Source organism: Saimiri boliviensis, chromosome 3 (genome assembly GCF_048565385.1).
Source record: "Saimiri boliviensis isolate mSaiBol1 chromosome 3, mSaiBol1.pri, whole genome shotgun sequence".
Classification (NCBI taxonomy): domain Eukaryota; kingdom Metazoa; phylum Chordata; class Mammalia; order Primates; family Cebidae; genus Saimiri; species Saimiri boliviensis.
In genome coordinates this window covers 140,347,795-140,366,388 of record NC_133451.1, presented here as the reverse complement: position 1 = coordinate 140,366,388, position 18,594 = coordinate 140,347,795, and the positions used below count along the sequence as shown (strand labels likewise).

Genomic DNA, 18,594 nt, shown 5'->3' with positions numbered 1-18,594 from the left:
GGTAAAAGCTAAATAAATTATATTCTTAGATTGATTTTAAGTCTGAAGTATCTATATTTCTATAAAAATCTATGCTTCAAATTTTAAAGCCTTTTAAGAGAAAAAACAAGATAACTATGGTTTTAGTATAAGATTTACATGCTTGTTTAATCTAATGTTAACATGAGACATTTAAAATGTTCTGTGCCCTCCGGGTATGCTTATTTAACAGGTTAATTTATTATAATATTATATAATCAAAACAGGGTTCTGGCAAACTATATTTGAACTGAGATTTACATAATGACATACCTTTAATAGAAAGTCTTATCAGCTCCCTACAATTATCAAATGTTCTAATTTAACTGACAGTCAAACAATTCAGAGGACAACTATAAAAATTCCAAAGTATTGTGAAAACATTTTCACTTCATTATGTGGCAGACTTAGTGGGGGAAACATCATCATTCTCCCCTAGGGACATTAAATAATTTTCAGCTTAAGCAACGTTTACATCTAATAAGTATCGGGTTTTTTTAATGAGAGTTTTCACAACGAAGTGCTATTTCCTACTACTTAATATGTGTAGTTGGAAAAGTAAAGGAATTAAGTTTAAAATAGGCATGCAAAGCAAGATTTGAGGGGCCAAAAATGCATGAACAGAGCTTTCCAAAAAGGTTGTTACTCAACTTGTCCACAGGCAACAAGAAATTTTGCCAGGCTAGGATGCTTTAGTCCAATGACTTCAACTCACCTCCACTCCCAAGAAAGAGCAACAGGGGGAGCAAGCAGTATTTCTTTCCGTTTTTCCTTCAGAAAATACTCAAAGGGCAAAACCAACAGCCTATTTTTAAGCTTTTTCCTATTTTAAGGAAAGCAAAGATAAAAATAAAGACTAGTACATAGACAAATGTTATATTTTCTTTGTCCAGAGAAATTACTTTTCGTAAAAAGCCAGGAAGTTTGGGAGAGTGTACCCACACATATTTGTGTGTGTGCATGCATGTGTATATGAAGGGGGTGGAGTATGGACCTAATGAGATCCTGAATTTGAATCATCAAAGCAGTTAAAATTAAGGACATGATCATGAACAAGCCACTTAGCCTCTGTGCCCTCAGATCCTTAATTCAAATATTCTTCTAATACCTCTTAACTGGCTCTCTGTAAACATCAAAAGGAAGTTGGGTTAAATAACATCCCGTTTACAGCTTAAATATTCTGTGGTTATAAATAGTTCTACAAAATCTTGGAGGAAACTATGCCAAAATAATAAAAAGTGTTTATGTTAGAGAGTAAGTGCTTGTATTGCCATCCACTTTATAGTAAATTCGTGTATAAAAATATTGATGCATAGGATATTATAGTTGATCACTATATAATGAAGTAGTGTTTACTCCTAGTAAACAAATACACTATTTTTAATATTATTTTAGAAGGGCTGGTTATGCCAACTTGGAATGTCTCTGTATTGGTCCATTTTACACTACTATAAAGGCTGGGTTATTTATAAAGGAAAGAGGTTTAATTGACTCACAGTTCCACATGGCTGGGGAGGCCTCAAGAAACTTACAACAAAGGTGGAAGGGGAAGCAGGCACCTTCTTCACAAAGCAGCAGGAGAGTAAAGAGCAGGGGGAATCGTCACTTATAAAGCCATCAGATCTCATGAGAACTCACTCACTATCATGAGTACAGCATGGGGGAATCCGCCCTTATGAGCCAATTGCCTCCCTCACTGGACAAGTAGGGATGACAGGTTCCTCCCTTGACACATGGGAATTACAATTAAAGATGAGATTTGGGTGGGGACACAGAGCAAAACTGTATCAGTCTCAGTTGAGGGGACTCTTTCTGTGAGCTTTGAATAATGTTAAAGAAACCCTCACTGTTCTCCAAAGACGTTGGCAGCTTCCATGCTCCTCTCTCTTGCAAAGCCTTTTCTTTACCTTTCCTCTCAATATTGCTTAGCAGAGCAATGGAGGACTCACTGTGTGTTTGTTTTACATCACTTATGACTTTACATCACACTCACTGTGTGCTTGTTTTACATCACTCATCACTTATTGTAGTTAATTATTTGTATATATCCTTTACCCAGTCTATACCAACACATGAGAGGAAAGATGTTTTATTTACGTTTGAGTCCTCCTCATGTCTATCATGGGGTATTAAATACAGACATTAGATAAATATTTGTGGAGTGACTGAATAATGCTCTTATCTTAATTTGGATTTTTGCCTCCCAAGGGTAAATTTATATTTTATTTATTAAATGAAAAAAATTTAAACGTTAAAGAACTGCCATACTATATTACAGCCATATGTTACAGCAATCTTTGAAGGAACCCAGAGAGAGAGCAAACAAAGTGATTTCAATATATAAATGATAAAAAAATGTATTTATCTTTAATATGAAAACATAGCTGCTATAGTAATCCTTCATGTACACATCAAATAGTTTATGCACAAATACCTACTATGGGCTGAGAATTACAGTGGGGAGTAAGGATGATTAAGCAAAATGTTTCTTAAAAGCTTATAGAATTATCAGAACTTTCCCAAATAATTATTATATATTTCACATTTTATGTATTTTGTATATATAAAACACGTTTTACATATTTTAAAATATACAACTATTTTTAAATAGTTTTGCAAAATGATATTTTAAAATGGCCTCATTTCTCCTTTTCACTGAAAGGCTATATTTTACTTTGATGTAAACATACTCATTTTATTATAGTTTAACAGCAAAATCAAAACAAATAAGATAAATATGAATTTATCAACAAAGAACAATGTAAAAATAGATAAAGCTTAATTTTAAATTGAGGAATATGGCATAAAATATGGAGGTTCAGAATAATATTTTTAAGACTCAATATTTTATTATATTAAAAAATAAATGTGCATCAAAATGTATAGAATATGTAGAAAAATTAGAAAATTCAGTCATATTAAAACAGTAAATAAAGCCCGCTGGATTCACAAAATCCAGAGATTAAAGTTTGCATATTCTTAATTCATTTTATGTAATTATATGAGTATATTATACATGATACATTGCTCTGTAATCTTTTTCATTAAAATTTATTATTCATATTTCCCTATAAGTAAACATTCAATAACATAATAATAATGGTCACATAGAATTCTGTCTTGTTTATGTCATAATTTATTTTGCTATTCCCCTGTTGCTGGACATTTACATTATTTCGACATTTCTTTTCGCTACAATGCTGTAATTACCATCCTTACAAATAAATCCATATGCATTATTTTCTTATGATTATTGCACACAACTCAATACATTCTAAAATGATATACTAATCATAATTTAATAGCTTCCCGCTGATTCAATATCATCTCCATCAAAATAAAGCACATTTCTTGCAGTTTAATATGGAAATGTTTGCTCTAGGGTTAGAATGCCCGCACTGAAATCCTGGTTGTACTATTCAATAGCTGCATGACTTCAAGCAAGTTACTTAGCCTTTCGAGGAAATAGTATCTCCCTCTATAAAATGAGTTTGATACAGCTTCTATCACATAGATTACAAAGATAACATGAGAAAATGTATAGCTCTCAGTCTTATAAGAGTATGAAGTGAATAAATATTAACTTTACATTGATTATACAACTTTTTTCATCATAACAACTGTATCCGTCAGGGTTTTCCAGAGGAACAGATCCAATAGATACATATAGATAGAGAGACAGAGATATATACATAAATAAATTGATTATGAAGGACAAGCACATGCCATTGCAAATACCAAGAAGTCCCACAGTCTGCATCTGCATCTTAGTGGCCCAGTGAGCTGATGGTACAAACCCAAAGGTCTGAGAATTTGGAGAGCCAATAGTATAAGTCCCAGTCTGAGTCCAGAGTACTAGGATCTTGGGGGTTGATGGTGTAAGTCCTGGTTCAAGTTCAAAAGTCTAAGAACCAGGAGCACTGATGTCCAAGGCAGGAGAATATGGATGTCCTAGCTTAAGTACATAGAGGAAACACCCTCTCTCTAACTTTTTTTTTTTTTTTTAATCTTCAACAGACTGGATGATAACCATCTGCATCAGTGAGGGAAATTTTCTTACCTAGCCTACTGATTTAAATGCTAAACTCATCTAGAAACACCCTCACCCAGAAATAATGTTGCCAGCCATCTGGAGATCCCTAAGCCCAGTCAAGTTGACACATAAAATTAACCATCACAACAATTATAGTAGATACAAGGAACTGTGAAGCTGTTCAACCTTATTTACCCCTTGCTCAAAAAACTCAAGTCATAATTGATTTCGGTTTCAAAATATTATATAGATTTATTTTATAACTATTAAATATTACATCGAGATCTCTCTGTGTATACATCTTGTATGGCCAGATGTACTCACTCTCTTTTCCTAGGCATTACACTTAATTGCTTCTATTAAATCAACTAACATGCAATCTCTATTGTTTTTCCTTATGCCCCTGTTTCTTGAGAGCAGTATTTTCCAACACTCCTAAGAATATTCTAAGAGTTCTACACCCATGGTAACAAGTAAAAACTAGAACTTGTTTTTAACCTATTTAATCCATTATATTTGAATGATAAGTTGATAAGAAACTCTCAGAACCAGTTTTAAACCTGTTTTATCAACAAGTAACAGCTAATCTTAGTAAACACATTTCTGAAAGCCAACCAGTCAGTGAGACTTCCTGCTTTTCAAAGTTGACCACTGAACAAAACTCTTATTCTAGTAACACATTTCTGAAAGTCAATCAGCAACTCAGTCTTTCCTGTGTAACCACACTCAGCATCCTGTGTCATTTTACTCCCACTGCTAAAAGCTACTAATCATTTACCTATATTCCTTCTGTATTAGTTATCTACTGCTGTATAAAAAATTACTCCCAAACTAGAAGCATAAAACAACCAAAATTCATCTTACCCCATTTCTGAGAGTTAGGAATCTGGGTAGCTTTACTAGGTGGTGCAGGCTTAGGGCCTCCCATGAGGTTGCCTTCAAGCTCTCACCGGAGCTGCAGTCATGTGAAGGACTGACTGGAGGCTTCATTTCCACATTGTATTACTCACATGGAACTCAGTGCCTTATTGGTATAGGTAAGTCCCAGTTCATCAATACATACACTTCTCGTAAGGGCTGTTGGAGTGTCCTCATGACATGGCAGCTAGCTTTCTCCAGTGCAACTTACCCAAAGGAGAGCAAGGAAGAAGCCAGACTCTTTTATGATCTGGACTCAGAAGTGAAGTACCATTACCACTGCTATATTCTATTAGTAACACAGATGCACTATGAGGGGAAAATACACAAGAGCATGAACCAGGAACCACATCCTTGCAGTCATTTTGGAGACTGGCTACCACTCTTCTCAAAAACCCTGTATAAGATCAACAGCCTCCTTTGCTCAGAGACCATGTTTAACTAGTGTAACTCCCCCTTATTTAAATAGATAGTAAATTCAGATCTGTGGGTCTTATTTCAGATACTGCTAGTGTCACTTTTTTTCAATTTCTAGATGTTCTTCCTAGATTTTTTTTAAGTTCCTCATTTGGAAGCATTCTGTTTGACCCAGGAATGAATAACCATGCTCACTGTACCTACTTCAGCCAAAACTCTGGTAGTGCTTTGTATCTGTTAGAATGTGAACATTTCTATGCCAGATATTAAGCCTAAGTTATTTCTCAATCTTTATTGCCAAGTCTATAGTAGACACTCAGTTAATACTTGTCAAATAAATAGATACAGAAATCATTATAAAATATTAATCCTCCAATTTTCATCTCACAAAGTTAATCAGTACTGAGTGGTAGATTGCTGTAAATGTCCAGCTTTTTTGTTATCTAATAGACTTGGTACCATCTTAGTATCTTCTTACTCAAATGTTTCCAACATGCTTGGTGAACTTGGGTCTGGGAGGTAGGAGACACATCTCTGATTTTATCATTGAAGTCCAAGGAAAAATGGAATTCACTTAGAACACTATCGAGAACTAGCTCAGTCAGGAGACTCCCATCCAGACGGGCTGAAGGTATTTAAAGGCAGACACCCAGATAGAACATCAGAGTGGATCTACCCTGGGGACCAACAGCCTGAAAGCCTGTGGGCCAACAGCTCTCCAGTACTGAAGGTCCTGACCAGAGATTCAGCCACATATTTATTTGCCCTTTGACAGGTGATTCTTATTAATACACAGGTGTTCTACATATACACATAATTCAAGAATATGCCAAGTAGGCAGCTGTTACCTGTCTACCACTAATTACAAACTAAAAGGTATCCTCCACAAAGGAGTCATGAGGGCAGGGTAAACTTAATGTTTCTCAACAGAACACAATCATTTCATTAAATGAGGAAGATCTAATTCATCACACTAATACATTTATTTGTAACTTGAACATAGTCAAAAGCTTTAGCCAGATACAATATAGCAATTGTTTTTATCTTACTCTTGGATGATTCATGTAAGTATAGCAAATGTTGAAAGTTTGAACCAACTCAACCATGTAAACATAAAACGTTTCTCCCATCAACAATTACAATTACCGTGAAAACACATTCACATCCATTTGCCACTACCAAAGATAATCAAAAGGACATTAGAAAACATGGCATTGGAGGCTGATGGCTGTGTATAGTGAATACAATAAGGGATGAATGGGCATATACCCAAACAACTTTTTGAGTCCTATTTGGTATAAAATAGATTTTTCAGTGACGATATCTGTCACTTCAAGCAAGCAGATATGCAAAGCGTGACACCGACCTAAACATAGTGCATTTAAACTTATCCAAATTAGAATAGGCCATTTCCTGTATTTGTGCAGATATAAATGATATAAAATATATAGAGCTCCTTTCAAATGAGAAAATAAGTTTTTTACAGTAATTAATCCTCAAAGAACACCTCAAAGAATGGGTTCAAAATTAAACTCAGTTTTAACAAGAGTAATAAATATCTATATTCTAAATAAGCAAAGGAAAACCAGGACAAGTCAGGATAGCAAATTTAAGAAGGCAAAATAAATGATATACACATCAAATAGTTACAGGAAAATATGACAAAAATTAGATTTAAAAATATGGGTAGAAATCCAAGTAAATGCTGGGATGTGTATTTTTAAAAGTCTTTTAAAAGTGCAAAAATATAAGCGGAACTAGTTAGTAGCTAGGATTACATTCACAGTAAATCAAACATGTATTGGATTATCATGTCTTATTCTGATCTTCTTCCCTTAAAAGAAATGAGAAAATTTGATTCAGAGAGAAGTGCCAAAAGGGATCAAGGATTAGCAGGAGGGATTCTGAAGAATACATTAAATAGCCCATTTTAGAAAATAGAGAGTCATAATAATCTATGCATAGCCTTTATTTTGTTGTTAGTGAATAAGTTTCAACTGCAACAAAGGATATATAAGAAAAGAAAGTCTTATGTTGCAAAGCAGAAAATTCTTAAAGATCACCAAAAATCGCCTTGACGGTCAAGTATGATTGCCTAATTGCTGGAATCTTTAAAGCTAGGACAGATTCTAATTTAGCAAATGTATGTCAGGTCTTGACTAAAGGCAGTTGAACAAACTGAACAACAATAAAAAATACTTTGTACTTTTTAAACGGGAAACACAATAGTGATTAGGCCAAGAAATCAGGTTCCAGTATTAATTACATAATTTACATAACCATGTATTCCAAGGGTAAGTAAAATGAAGTGCTAGAAATGATATGGAAAAGTAGTAGAACTATAGGGCATTGATATTACTTAGCATCTGAACTAATAAGAAACTTGACAGTAATACAATAATACGATTTCAGTTAAAATGGACCATTGGTTTGGGAAAGTAATTTGAACATTCATTTGTATTTCCTAAGTGATTTTCTTGAAAGATAATAGCTAATCCAACCCTTCAAGGTATCTCCATTAGAATTCCAAGAATTGTAGGACCAAAATGCTCCCTACTATAATCTACAGCTTCAAGGTTAAAATTTTGCCAAAGTCACAAAAGCTTAATGAAGGAGGGAAACAAGTTCAGCATATTTGTAGCAGGTCAGAGGGTTGGGGAGCTTGAGGACAGACAGTGCATAAGGAAAGACAACCGAAGATATGATAAAAGACTAACTTTCCAAAAGAGCCTTTCCAAAAATAAGTGTGACAAGCCATATATTCCAGGAAAAAAATTAAAGACTTGTTTTTTACTTGGTCTAAGATTATAAAATTATAATGTAGAAGAAACTCTTTGCACCTATTAAACAAGTTGAAATTATGACTTATGCAGCATTCCAGTTACAAGCAAACCACTATTCTAAGAAATACAGGATATAAAATTATGGATATACCAGGATTTTTAGGGAATGTATTGTCCTAATACTAGGTAATTTGTTACCAACCTATGCCATTTATGGAGCATTTGTAGCTCTATTTACGCCTTGGTTTTTGCTGTTGATAGACCTCTGAATTTACAGAGTGAAATCAATAAACAGGAGTACCTACATTATAAAGTATTAATATTGGAACACATAATAAATTCCCAGAGCTATCTTCCCTAAAATGTTTATAGTTAAGGAGTTACTCAGTTTTAGGAAGCACCTCTGTAATAGACTAATCTTTTTCAAAGCAAATGTTGCAAATCTCTTGTCAGTCAATTTAACAACAATGTAATTCAAAAAGATTCAAGGCTGGGGTTACTTAACCCAAAGAAAAGGTTAAAAAAAAAAATAGCAAAAAGCTTGGAAGACAGAGTTCAAAAGTAACAACATAATGCCACTTGCATATTTTCTTTTTATTTGTTTTATCTCAACAAAATTTGCTCTATTTAGAGCAAACAGTCTCTAAACAACAAACACAAATAAATATAGGTCACCTTCTGATAATTTCAGGTGGAAAATCACAAAGAAAATAAATAGCAGTCAGGTTCTTAATTCATCTTGTTGAACCCAAAGCTTTCAACTTAAGATATTCTTTTTCATGATTTTCTTTCCTTTTCTTTCTCTCTTCTTTCTCTAGGCTATTATAGAACTGAGCACTTAAATATGCCTTTGTATACACCAGCCCAATGATATTACACTGAATTTGTGACTCCCTTTTTTTGTTTGTTTTTTTGAGACAGAGTCTCACTCTCATTGCCCAGGCTGGAATGCAGTGGTGCAATCTCAGCTCACTGTAACCTCCACCTCCTGGGTTTAAATGATTCTCCTTCCTGAGCCTCCTGAGTAGCTGGGATTACAGGCGCCTGCCACTTCGCCCAGCTAATTTTTGTACTTTTAGTAGAGATGGGGTTTCACCATGTTGGCCAGGCTGGTCTAGAACTCCTAAGCTCAAGTGGTCTGCCCTCCGTGGCCTCCCAAAGTGCTGGGTTTACAGACATGAGCCCCTCCTCCCCTCGCCCAGCCAACTCTCTTTAAGTTTTAAAATGCAAGTTTCAAAACTTCAAGAGAAAACATCTTTTAAAAATACTACCAAAATAAAAATTTCTCTACCTTGGTTCTTTAATATTATGTTTTTAACTTTTTTTTATAGATTTATTGAGACATACAATAAATTGCATATATTTAAAGTGTACTATTTAATAACTTTTGACTTTGTACATCGTGAAACAATAACCACAATCAAGATGATAAACACTTCTATCACTCTCAAATCTTTTAACCCATCGCCTCTCACTTCTAATTCCAATCCCCATTCCTAGGTAGCCACATATTTGTTTCTGTCAGTACTCAGTTTGCATTTTCTAGTATTTTACATAAATGAAGTAATACAGTATGTACCCTTTATTGTCTGGCTGCTTTCACTCACATACTTATTTTGAGATTCAGCTGTGTTGTTACATGTATCGAAGGTATCCAGGTTTTTTCTTTTACATTGTTGAGTATTCTACATGGGTATATCACAATATGTTTATCCATTCATCTGTAGGTGGTTATTTCAATTGTTTCTATTAGTTTTAGGCTTTTACAAAAAAGAGTTTTATGAAGACTCATATATAAGATTTTGAAAAGACATACACTTTCTCTTCTTTGGAATAAATATGTAGAAACATAATGGCTTTTTGTATGGCAAGTGTGTGTTTAACTTTTTTAAAAAATTAGCCAGCACAGTGGCTCATGCCTGTAATCCCAGCACTTTAGGAGGCCTAGACTGGCCTAGACTTGAGGTCAGGAGTTTGAGCTCAGCCTGATCAACATGGTGAAACCCTATCTCTACTAAAAAAAAAAAAAAAAAAAATACAAAAATTAGCTAGGTGTGATGGTGGACACTTGTAATCCCAGCCACCCAGGAGGCTGAGACACAAGAATCATTTAATCCTGGAAGGCAGAAGTTGTGGTGAGCTGAGATTATGCCACTGCACTCCAGCCTGGGCTACAAAATGAGACTATTTCGAGAAAAAAAAAAAAAAAAAAAAAAAAGAAAAATTGCCAAAATATTTTGCGATGTGTATTAATCATTTTTTATTTGTACTAGCATGATATTAGTGTTCCATTTGCTGCATATCCCTGCCGACACTTGATATAACCAGTCTTTTTAACTTTAGCTATTTTTTTAGATGTATAGTGATATCTCACTGTGGTTTAATTCACATTTCCCTGTGACTAATGATGGTCCACATCTTCTTATGGACTTATTGGTCATTTTTATAAATTCTTCTCTTTTAATTTTGTGTTTATATTTAAACATTTTACTTATAGTAAACTTCACTCCTTTTGGTGTACAATTCTATAGGTTTTGACTCATTTATAATCATGTTATCACTATCACAATCAAGATACAGAACAGTTCCATCACCCTAAGAACTTCCTCATGCTGCTCTTTGTAGTAAAACACTGCCATCAAATTTAAGCCCTGGCAATCACAGGCTTGACCTTTGTTCCTATAGGTTTGCTTTTTCCAAAGTGCCACTTAAATGGAGTCATATCATAGCCTTGGACTCTGGCTTCTTCCACTTAATATGATGCATCTGAAATTCACCCATGTTGTGTGTATCAATATTTCACTCCTCTATTTTTATTGCTGAACCAAATTTTTATGCATAAACCAAATTTTTTTTTATCCATTCACCAGTTGAAGAACAGTGGTGTTGTTTTCAGCTTTTGGCAACTTTGAATAATGCTGATTTTAAATATATATATATATATATAAAATATACACACACATACACACATACATACATGTACATGCATATTATATATAATGTATATATATGGTGATTATATATTATGTATTTATATGTTTTGTATAAATAAATGCTTTCTTCTATCTTGGGTAATTACCTAGGAATAGGTAATTGGCTAGGAATAGAATAGGCTTTATTATTAGAATATATTTAACTTATAAGAAAGTATCAAAATATTTTCAACGTGTTTGTATTATTTTGCATTTCCACAAGTAACGTGTGTTTAAGGTGTTCCACCTCCTTCTTTGGTATCGTTAAATTGAAACAATTATTTTAGCCTTTCTAATACATGAGTAGTAGCATTTCACTGTAGTTTAAATTTGCATTTCACTGATGACTAACAATATTGATCATCTTTTCATGTGCTCATTTGCCATCTATAGATCTTCCTTGACTATTTAGTTTTGCAAAACTGCAAAGTTAATTCACAGAAAAATAGCCTTTTCAACAAATTCTGTTGGAAAGTATGTTATATCAATATATTAAAAAAGAACTTCAATCTATAACTTGAGCCATGTACAAAAATTAACCCCAAAGCAATCGTACACTGAAACATAAACCTAAAACTATAAAATTTCTAGAAGAAAACCTCAAGACGATAGTCCCGGTCAATACTTCTTTGATATGGCAGTAAATGCATGTAATAAAGGAACACAGTAGTAAATTGTACTTTACCAAAATTAAAAACTTCTGCTCTTCAAAAGAAACTATTAACAGACAGGAAATACCACAGATTCAGAGAAAATATTCACAAAGCATATATAGATTAAATGATGTGTATTCAGAATATCTAAAGAATTCTCAAAACTTATAATAATAAACAATATGAAAATGATCAAAAGTTTTGAATAGACACTTCACCAAAGATATACAAATGACAAATGCATAAAAAAAAGATACCAAATAACATTATTTACTAGAGAAACGCAAATTAAAACCACGAAGACATACCAATACACACTTACTAGATTGGCTAAAATTAGAAATACTGATTGTACCAAGTGTTGATACAGCTGTGGAACAAATGTAACTCTCGTATATCTGCAGTGGGTAGGGGTAATATGAAATGTTTTAACCACTATGGAAAACAGATTAGCCAAAACAAATGCAAACACATGTCTAAACACAGTCCTGAACATGAATGTTCATAGCAGCTTTACTTGTAGTAATGCAGAAGTGAAAACAATCCAAATTTTCATCAACCAGTTAGTAAACAGGCACAAGGTAGTTCCCCTATTCCAGGGTAGGCATGAAAGCATAAAATATTCCCTTCTTAAATTGCAGGCATAGTATCTAAGAAGAGAACAATTCTATAGGATCTACTTATCACCCCACATCATCTAAGTAATGAATATAATTATATATTTAATATTATAAGGTATTACTTCCTCTTTACAACAAAAAATAATGTTCAATATCTTACCTATGTATCTATATCCTTCTTCCCCATTTACTATGGGTCTCAACCAAGTTGACTTGAGTCGTGTACTGTTAGGCACATTCGCACCTTCAGGAGGATAGAGTGTAAATAACATTTCAATTGCTTTGGACTTTTTGATTAGTTCAGAATATTTTTCTTTGCCATCTATAAAGAAAAGAGAAAATGTATAAAATTTTAAATATTTTACAGAGTATCATAGTTGCTTCTTTTAAGGGATGCAAATTAAAAATGATTTAACAATTTGGATACTATAGGTCACACTGAAAACATGTTTGCTTTAGTCAAAGTTACTTTATCAACTGAACTTCATTGTTCAGTTAATTCCAAGCAAAACTAAACAGTAAGGGCTTTACTAATAACTTCTTAAACCACTATCAGCTTGAAGCAGTATTGTTAAAGCTGTGAAAAAATAATTAAGATAACCAATGAACAGCATTCACATTATACATTCTATAACATAACCATATATTCTTACTTTTAATATAAATAATGGAATCAGATTAATCTGACAAAAATGTTGAGAAAATATAGAGTTCCATATGTTGGAACTACAAAAAGAATTAATATTCCTAAGCTATAGTTTTTAAGAAAATATAAAAATGCATATTGCTGTGACTGAATTATTTTTATCTGGGCATTTGTGTAGCACATATTATATGCAAAGGATTATTCTTAGTGCTTTAAAATATTAACACATTTAATTTTCATAACATACCTATATGGTAAGTCCTATTATTATCTCCTTTTACATGTAGAAACTGAGACCAAGAGAAGTTAAATAACTTGCCTAAATCTCACCGTCTATAAATGATGCAAATAGGCTTCAGATACCTAAGGAAGCTCTTATTTGCAAATGAATCTTTTTCAACTGAACATGACCTGTAATAACTAGAAGCTGAAAAAACTTGAATTAGGCAATAATTCAAATTGCAGAGTGAAAAATCTCTGGTACATCCATTGGGCCTCCAATTTGTAATTCTAGTTTTTGATTGATAAGTAGGGGTCCTAAAATTCAACAAAACAGTCTCCTGAGGATTTAAAGTGATTCTGCCTATAAACATTTTAAAGAAGAGACACTAATGTAAATCTCTACTTATAACCCCAATACATATATTTATTTCTTTCCTCTTAGTTTCCCTTTTTTTTTGTTACATGTCATATTTTCTGGTAAAATGAATGTAAGGCCATATGACATGATTTCATAGCTAGCAGCATGCCAAGTATCCATGTAGTGCCTCACAGATCCAAATCCATCCTTCACTGTCCTGCTTCTGAGACTAGAACACATCTTCCTTGTAATATGGCATGATTTTAAGTATAAAACAAAGAGGGCAATGGAAAGAACTAGAGGATGAATGTGTTCTTTCTGGATCTGGTGGGTCTCTCAGCAGGCTCCTACAATTTCTCTGGCATCTCAGAGGGCACTACTCTCCCACCACTTCCTAGAGAGTTCCGCCAGTGCAGCACCTTCCTATGGATGGCTTTCCATTGAGTTTCACAATGTGACATCTCCCTACAGACAATTTTCCCAAGACCTGCAGAACGGCTTTTCTATGAATGCTACTAGTATGCAAGCTCAGTGTACTCCACCATTCATTGAATCCCCATGGGTGGCCTTTGTAAAAATTTGTTCTTTCCTTAGATGTTTTACCTCAGACCAAGGGGTCCCCATATCTTCTCTTGCCAATTATTAGAGTTCTTTTACCCCTTAGTAGACAATCACAGTTCCTCCAATCTCTGTCATAGTTAATAACCACTACATTAGACTTTTCCTGCTTAAATTACTATGTAGTTTCTATCTACTAAGTGGACCCTAACTGATATAGACAGCTCTGGGTTCTCATTCTTAATGGGCTTTGAAATACAGTCATGTGATGTATAACAACATTTCAGTCAATGATGGACCAAATATAAAATAGAGCTAAAATGCCTAGTGAAATCCTGGCTGTGGTAGCATTGTAGCACAAGGAATTATTCACATGTGTATGATGATGCTGGTATAAACAATGTTACTGCACTGCCAGTTATATTAATGTATAGAACAGGCAACTATTTATAGTACATAATACATAATAATAAACGGCTGTTACTGGTTTCTACATTTACTATACTATAATTTTTAACATTACGTTAGTGTACTTCTTCTACTTATTAAAAAAACAACTCTAAAACAGCCTGAGTCACGTCCTTGAGGAGCTAATCCAGAAGAAAGCATTGTTATCATAGAAGATGGCAGCTTCATGCTGCTATTGGCCCTGAAGATTTTGTGGTAGGACAAGATGTGGAGGAAGAAGACAGTGATATTGACGATCCTGTGTAGGCCGAGGTTAATGTGTGTGTTTGTATCTTTATTTTTAACAAAAGTTAAAAAAATAAAAAATATAAACAAATTCTAAAATAGAAAAGTCTTACAAAATAAGGATGCAAACATATAAGATATTTTTGTACAGTTATACAATGTATTTGTGTTTTCAGCTAAGTGTTACTACAAAATGTCAAAAGGTTACAAATAAATTTAAAAGTTTATAAGGTAAAATATAGTAAGCTACGGTTAATTTTTTATTGAAGAAAGAAAACATTTTTGTTATAAATTTAGTGTCACCTAAGTGTTCAGTGTTTATTATAAAGTCTACATTTGTGGACAGTCATGTCCTGGGCCTTCACATTCACTCATCCCTTACTCACTGACTCATCCGAAGCAAATTTCAGTCCTGCAAGCTCCATTCATGTTAAGTGCCCTATATAGGTGTATCATGTTTTGTTTTGGATACTGTATTTTTAGTGTACCTTTTCTATGTTTAGATACACAAATCCTTACCACTGTGTTACAATTACCTATCTCTATTTTTTGTATGCTTCAATTTCAGGTAGAATAAAATGGGGGGAGGGATGGGGGGTGGGGAGGTGGGAAGAGATAGCATGGGGAGAAATGACAGATACAGGTGAGGGGACGGAAGGCAGCAAACCACACTACCATGTGTGTACCTATGCAACAATCTTGCATGTTCTTCGCATGTACCCCAAAACCTAAAATGCAATTAAAAAAAAAAACTAAAAAAAAAAATGGCTACACTAAAATCTAAGTAGTGGTGAATATAAAACTGCCAGTTTCTCCTACTAGCTTATCCTGACTGAAGACTAATAGAAACACATGAAGTCAATGGAGTATTGAATTTGCAAAGATAACATAAGAATAAATGTAACATTAGATGCGCATTGAAGATTTGTAGTTCAGAGTCTTGCTAATGCCCCATTTGCCAATTGGTAGTGTAAATGGAGCCTTGGAACTTACACAAAGAAGGCATCATGATTTTTTAAATGATTGTACCTTCTTTCATAATTGCAAAGTTAACTACAAATAAACATTTTTTTTTTCATTTTAAAAGGTATATAGCTGGTAAAACTCTCGTTTATATTTCATTACACATGTCATCCCAAGATAAAAGCAGGAATTTAATTTGTTTCTGATATTAATAATTTTTACTGTTTATGGACTACTTCTTTTTAGATACACTAAGTGCCATATGGCATTTAGACGTAGCAATACACTACTTTTGGAACTCTAAAGAATAAGAGCTCTTCTTTATCCCTGATTCACCAGGCCACATATGCAAAATTCTGAAGTTTTTAAAATTATCAAATGGATAAAACATAGTTGTCAGTACTTATTGAGAGCTTTGTATACAACAGGTGTCCAAAGCAGGTTATACACATTTGCTAAATTAATTCTAAAATCAGAACACGTTTAATTTGATGACAATCCTATGAGGTCAATATTATCACAGCTCAAGATACTTAACCATAGGGAGGTTCCAGAGCATTTTCAAGGCCTCCCAGTTGGTAAGTGGTGAAACCAGAATTTATTCCATATTCTGTCTAGCTTCAAAGCCGGTCTTTTAAACCAAAATGCCATATTGCTTTAACAGTGGTTCCTGGTATCAGAATACTGTTAGCACTTCAATGGTTGCAAGTCAGCTGGTGGTCTCGCCCTTTGCTATCGCCCTTCCAATCTTTTAAAATCCTTCTGCAGCTGTCCCTGTAAAGTGTAGCCTGCTGGTTAGCCCTCCAAGAGCAGCTTACAGCTCCTTCCTGGAGGTTTACTGATGTTGGTCTTTTTCATAAAAATTTAGTTTGTAGTGCTCACTTCGGCAGCACATATATTAAAACTGGAAAGATACAGAGAAGATTAGCACAAGGATGACATGCAAATTTGTGAAGAGTTCCATATTTTTCAGGAGACTGAGGCAGCAGAATTGCTGGAACCTGGGAGGCAGAAGTTGCAATGAGCCAAGATTGCACCACTGCACTCCAGCCAGGGCAACAACAGCAAGACTCCATCTCAAAGAAAGAAAGAAAAAAAATTATTTTGTAGCAGCTATTGAAGAGCCCTCAGGTCAAAACCCCTAATGATGGCACTCTCAGTTTGCCAAGAAAAATGGCTCATATAAAATCCCAGAGAATGAACTCTACACCACCTCTAGTTTTCCCTTGCCTCTCAGAAAACTGAGGTTCATTATGCTTAACATGCAGGGTGGATGAGGAGTTTTCAGAGAACTCAAAGTTGCCCTTCCCTTCCTTTCCTACACAATGTACTGTGTTACTGAGAGCTTGTTGCCTCCCTCCTGCAGGTTCCGAAGTGGGTTATTTAAGGCAGTGACTCCAAGGTTGTACTTCAAGAATCACAGTGATTTTAAAAATAAATAAATTAATAAATAAATATTAGAAAATTGATATAAAGATGGCAGACAGCTTTACATTCTACTAAGTGAGCCTAATAAGAAAGAGCATCTATTGTCACAATTGTTCCTCTTTTTGTATGTATTACTGAAGGATATTTTCACACTAAAAACGCATGGGCAAGAACATCTCAGGTGACAGAAAAATAATTTACATTGAACCATGAGAAACTTAAATTTCTAGAATATTTTAAAGTTTCAAGTTCTTTCTAATGTGCTTGCTCCTTCACACAAATGCCAGTGCAGACACAATACTTAAAAATGGGCAAATGTATAAACTATTAAGGTCAGGACCAGTCCTAATTTATACCAGGAAGACTTGGGTGGCTAACAAAGCTTTACTAGTGACCTTGAGTTATTAAACCAGAATGATAGGCCTAGTTACTCTAAGTCAATTTTTAACAAGCATTTATAAGTACAGATAGAAACAGCCAAATCCTTTATCTTTACCCTGTACTTGTACTATTAGTAATTAAATTCATCTGCAAGATTTAAAAAAAAACATTTTTTATAGTTTTCATACTAATATAAAGATCACAGGCTAAAAACAATGGCAACAGGTAGTGGATGTTTTCTTTCATTGTGAATATTATGCATCCACAATGAATTAGCAATTTAACAAATAATATTTAATGAATAATGAATGTTATTTATTAAGTTGCTAATGCATCCCTCATGGGCTACTAGTCAATACCTTGAGGTTTTAGTGAGGAGTTTTCACATGTGAGTTTGAACTGGTAGATAAATAATCCATAACCCACTGTAAATAACCAAATTCTAAACGCTATACTTTTAATATCTTGTCAGGATTCAGTCAAAGCACTTTATGTTGCATTCATTTTCTTTTATTTGAAATAAGTGAATGTCATGATTTTTTGTCATGCCATTTTTATCTAAGCTTATTTCTGTTTTTTAGTAATAGTTAAAAAGGAGGATACCAATTTATCAATATAAAAAATTATGTACTTCTTGAGGAAAAATGAATCTAAAGCAGCCCCATTCTTAAATTAATGAAACTTTCTTCCATTTACTTTCTTTTAAGCTGAAATATAAGGTCTTAAAGATCACTGATAAAGGAAAACATTAACTTTCAAAACCAAGGAGCAAAAGAGCGAAGAAGGCAGTTAAATGATATGTCAATTAATAATATGATCTGTAAAAATAAATGCTAGGACCACCAATCTCATGTTACAATTAAATACCAACATTAGTTAATTAAGACAAGAGTGAAAATATTCTCTAACCCTTGACTAAAAGTAAATAACA

At 33.8% G+C, this 18,594-nt stretch overlaps 1 protein-coding gene and 1 pseudogene across 1 annotated transcript in view; one reads left to right on the top strand and one right to left on the bottom strand.

Annotated features, from left to right (window-relative positions):
- IQCM (IQ motif containing M) overlaps window positions 1-18,594 on the bottom strand; it is a 405,329-nt gene that overhangs the window by 64,799 nt on the left and 321,936 nt on the right. Inside the window, 1 exon segment of the mRNA XM_039479166.2 lies at window positions 12,575-12,736. Within this exon segment, the coding sequence (XP_039335100.1) occupies window positions 12,575-12,736 (162 nt within the window).
- LOC120367838 (U6 spliceosomal RNA) lies at window positions 16,729-16,824 on the top strand (annotated as a pseudogene).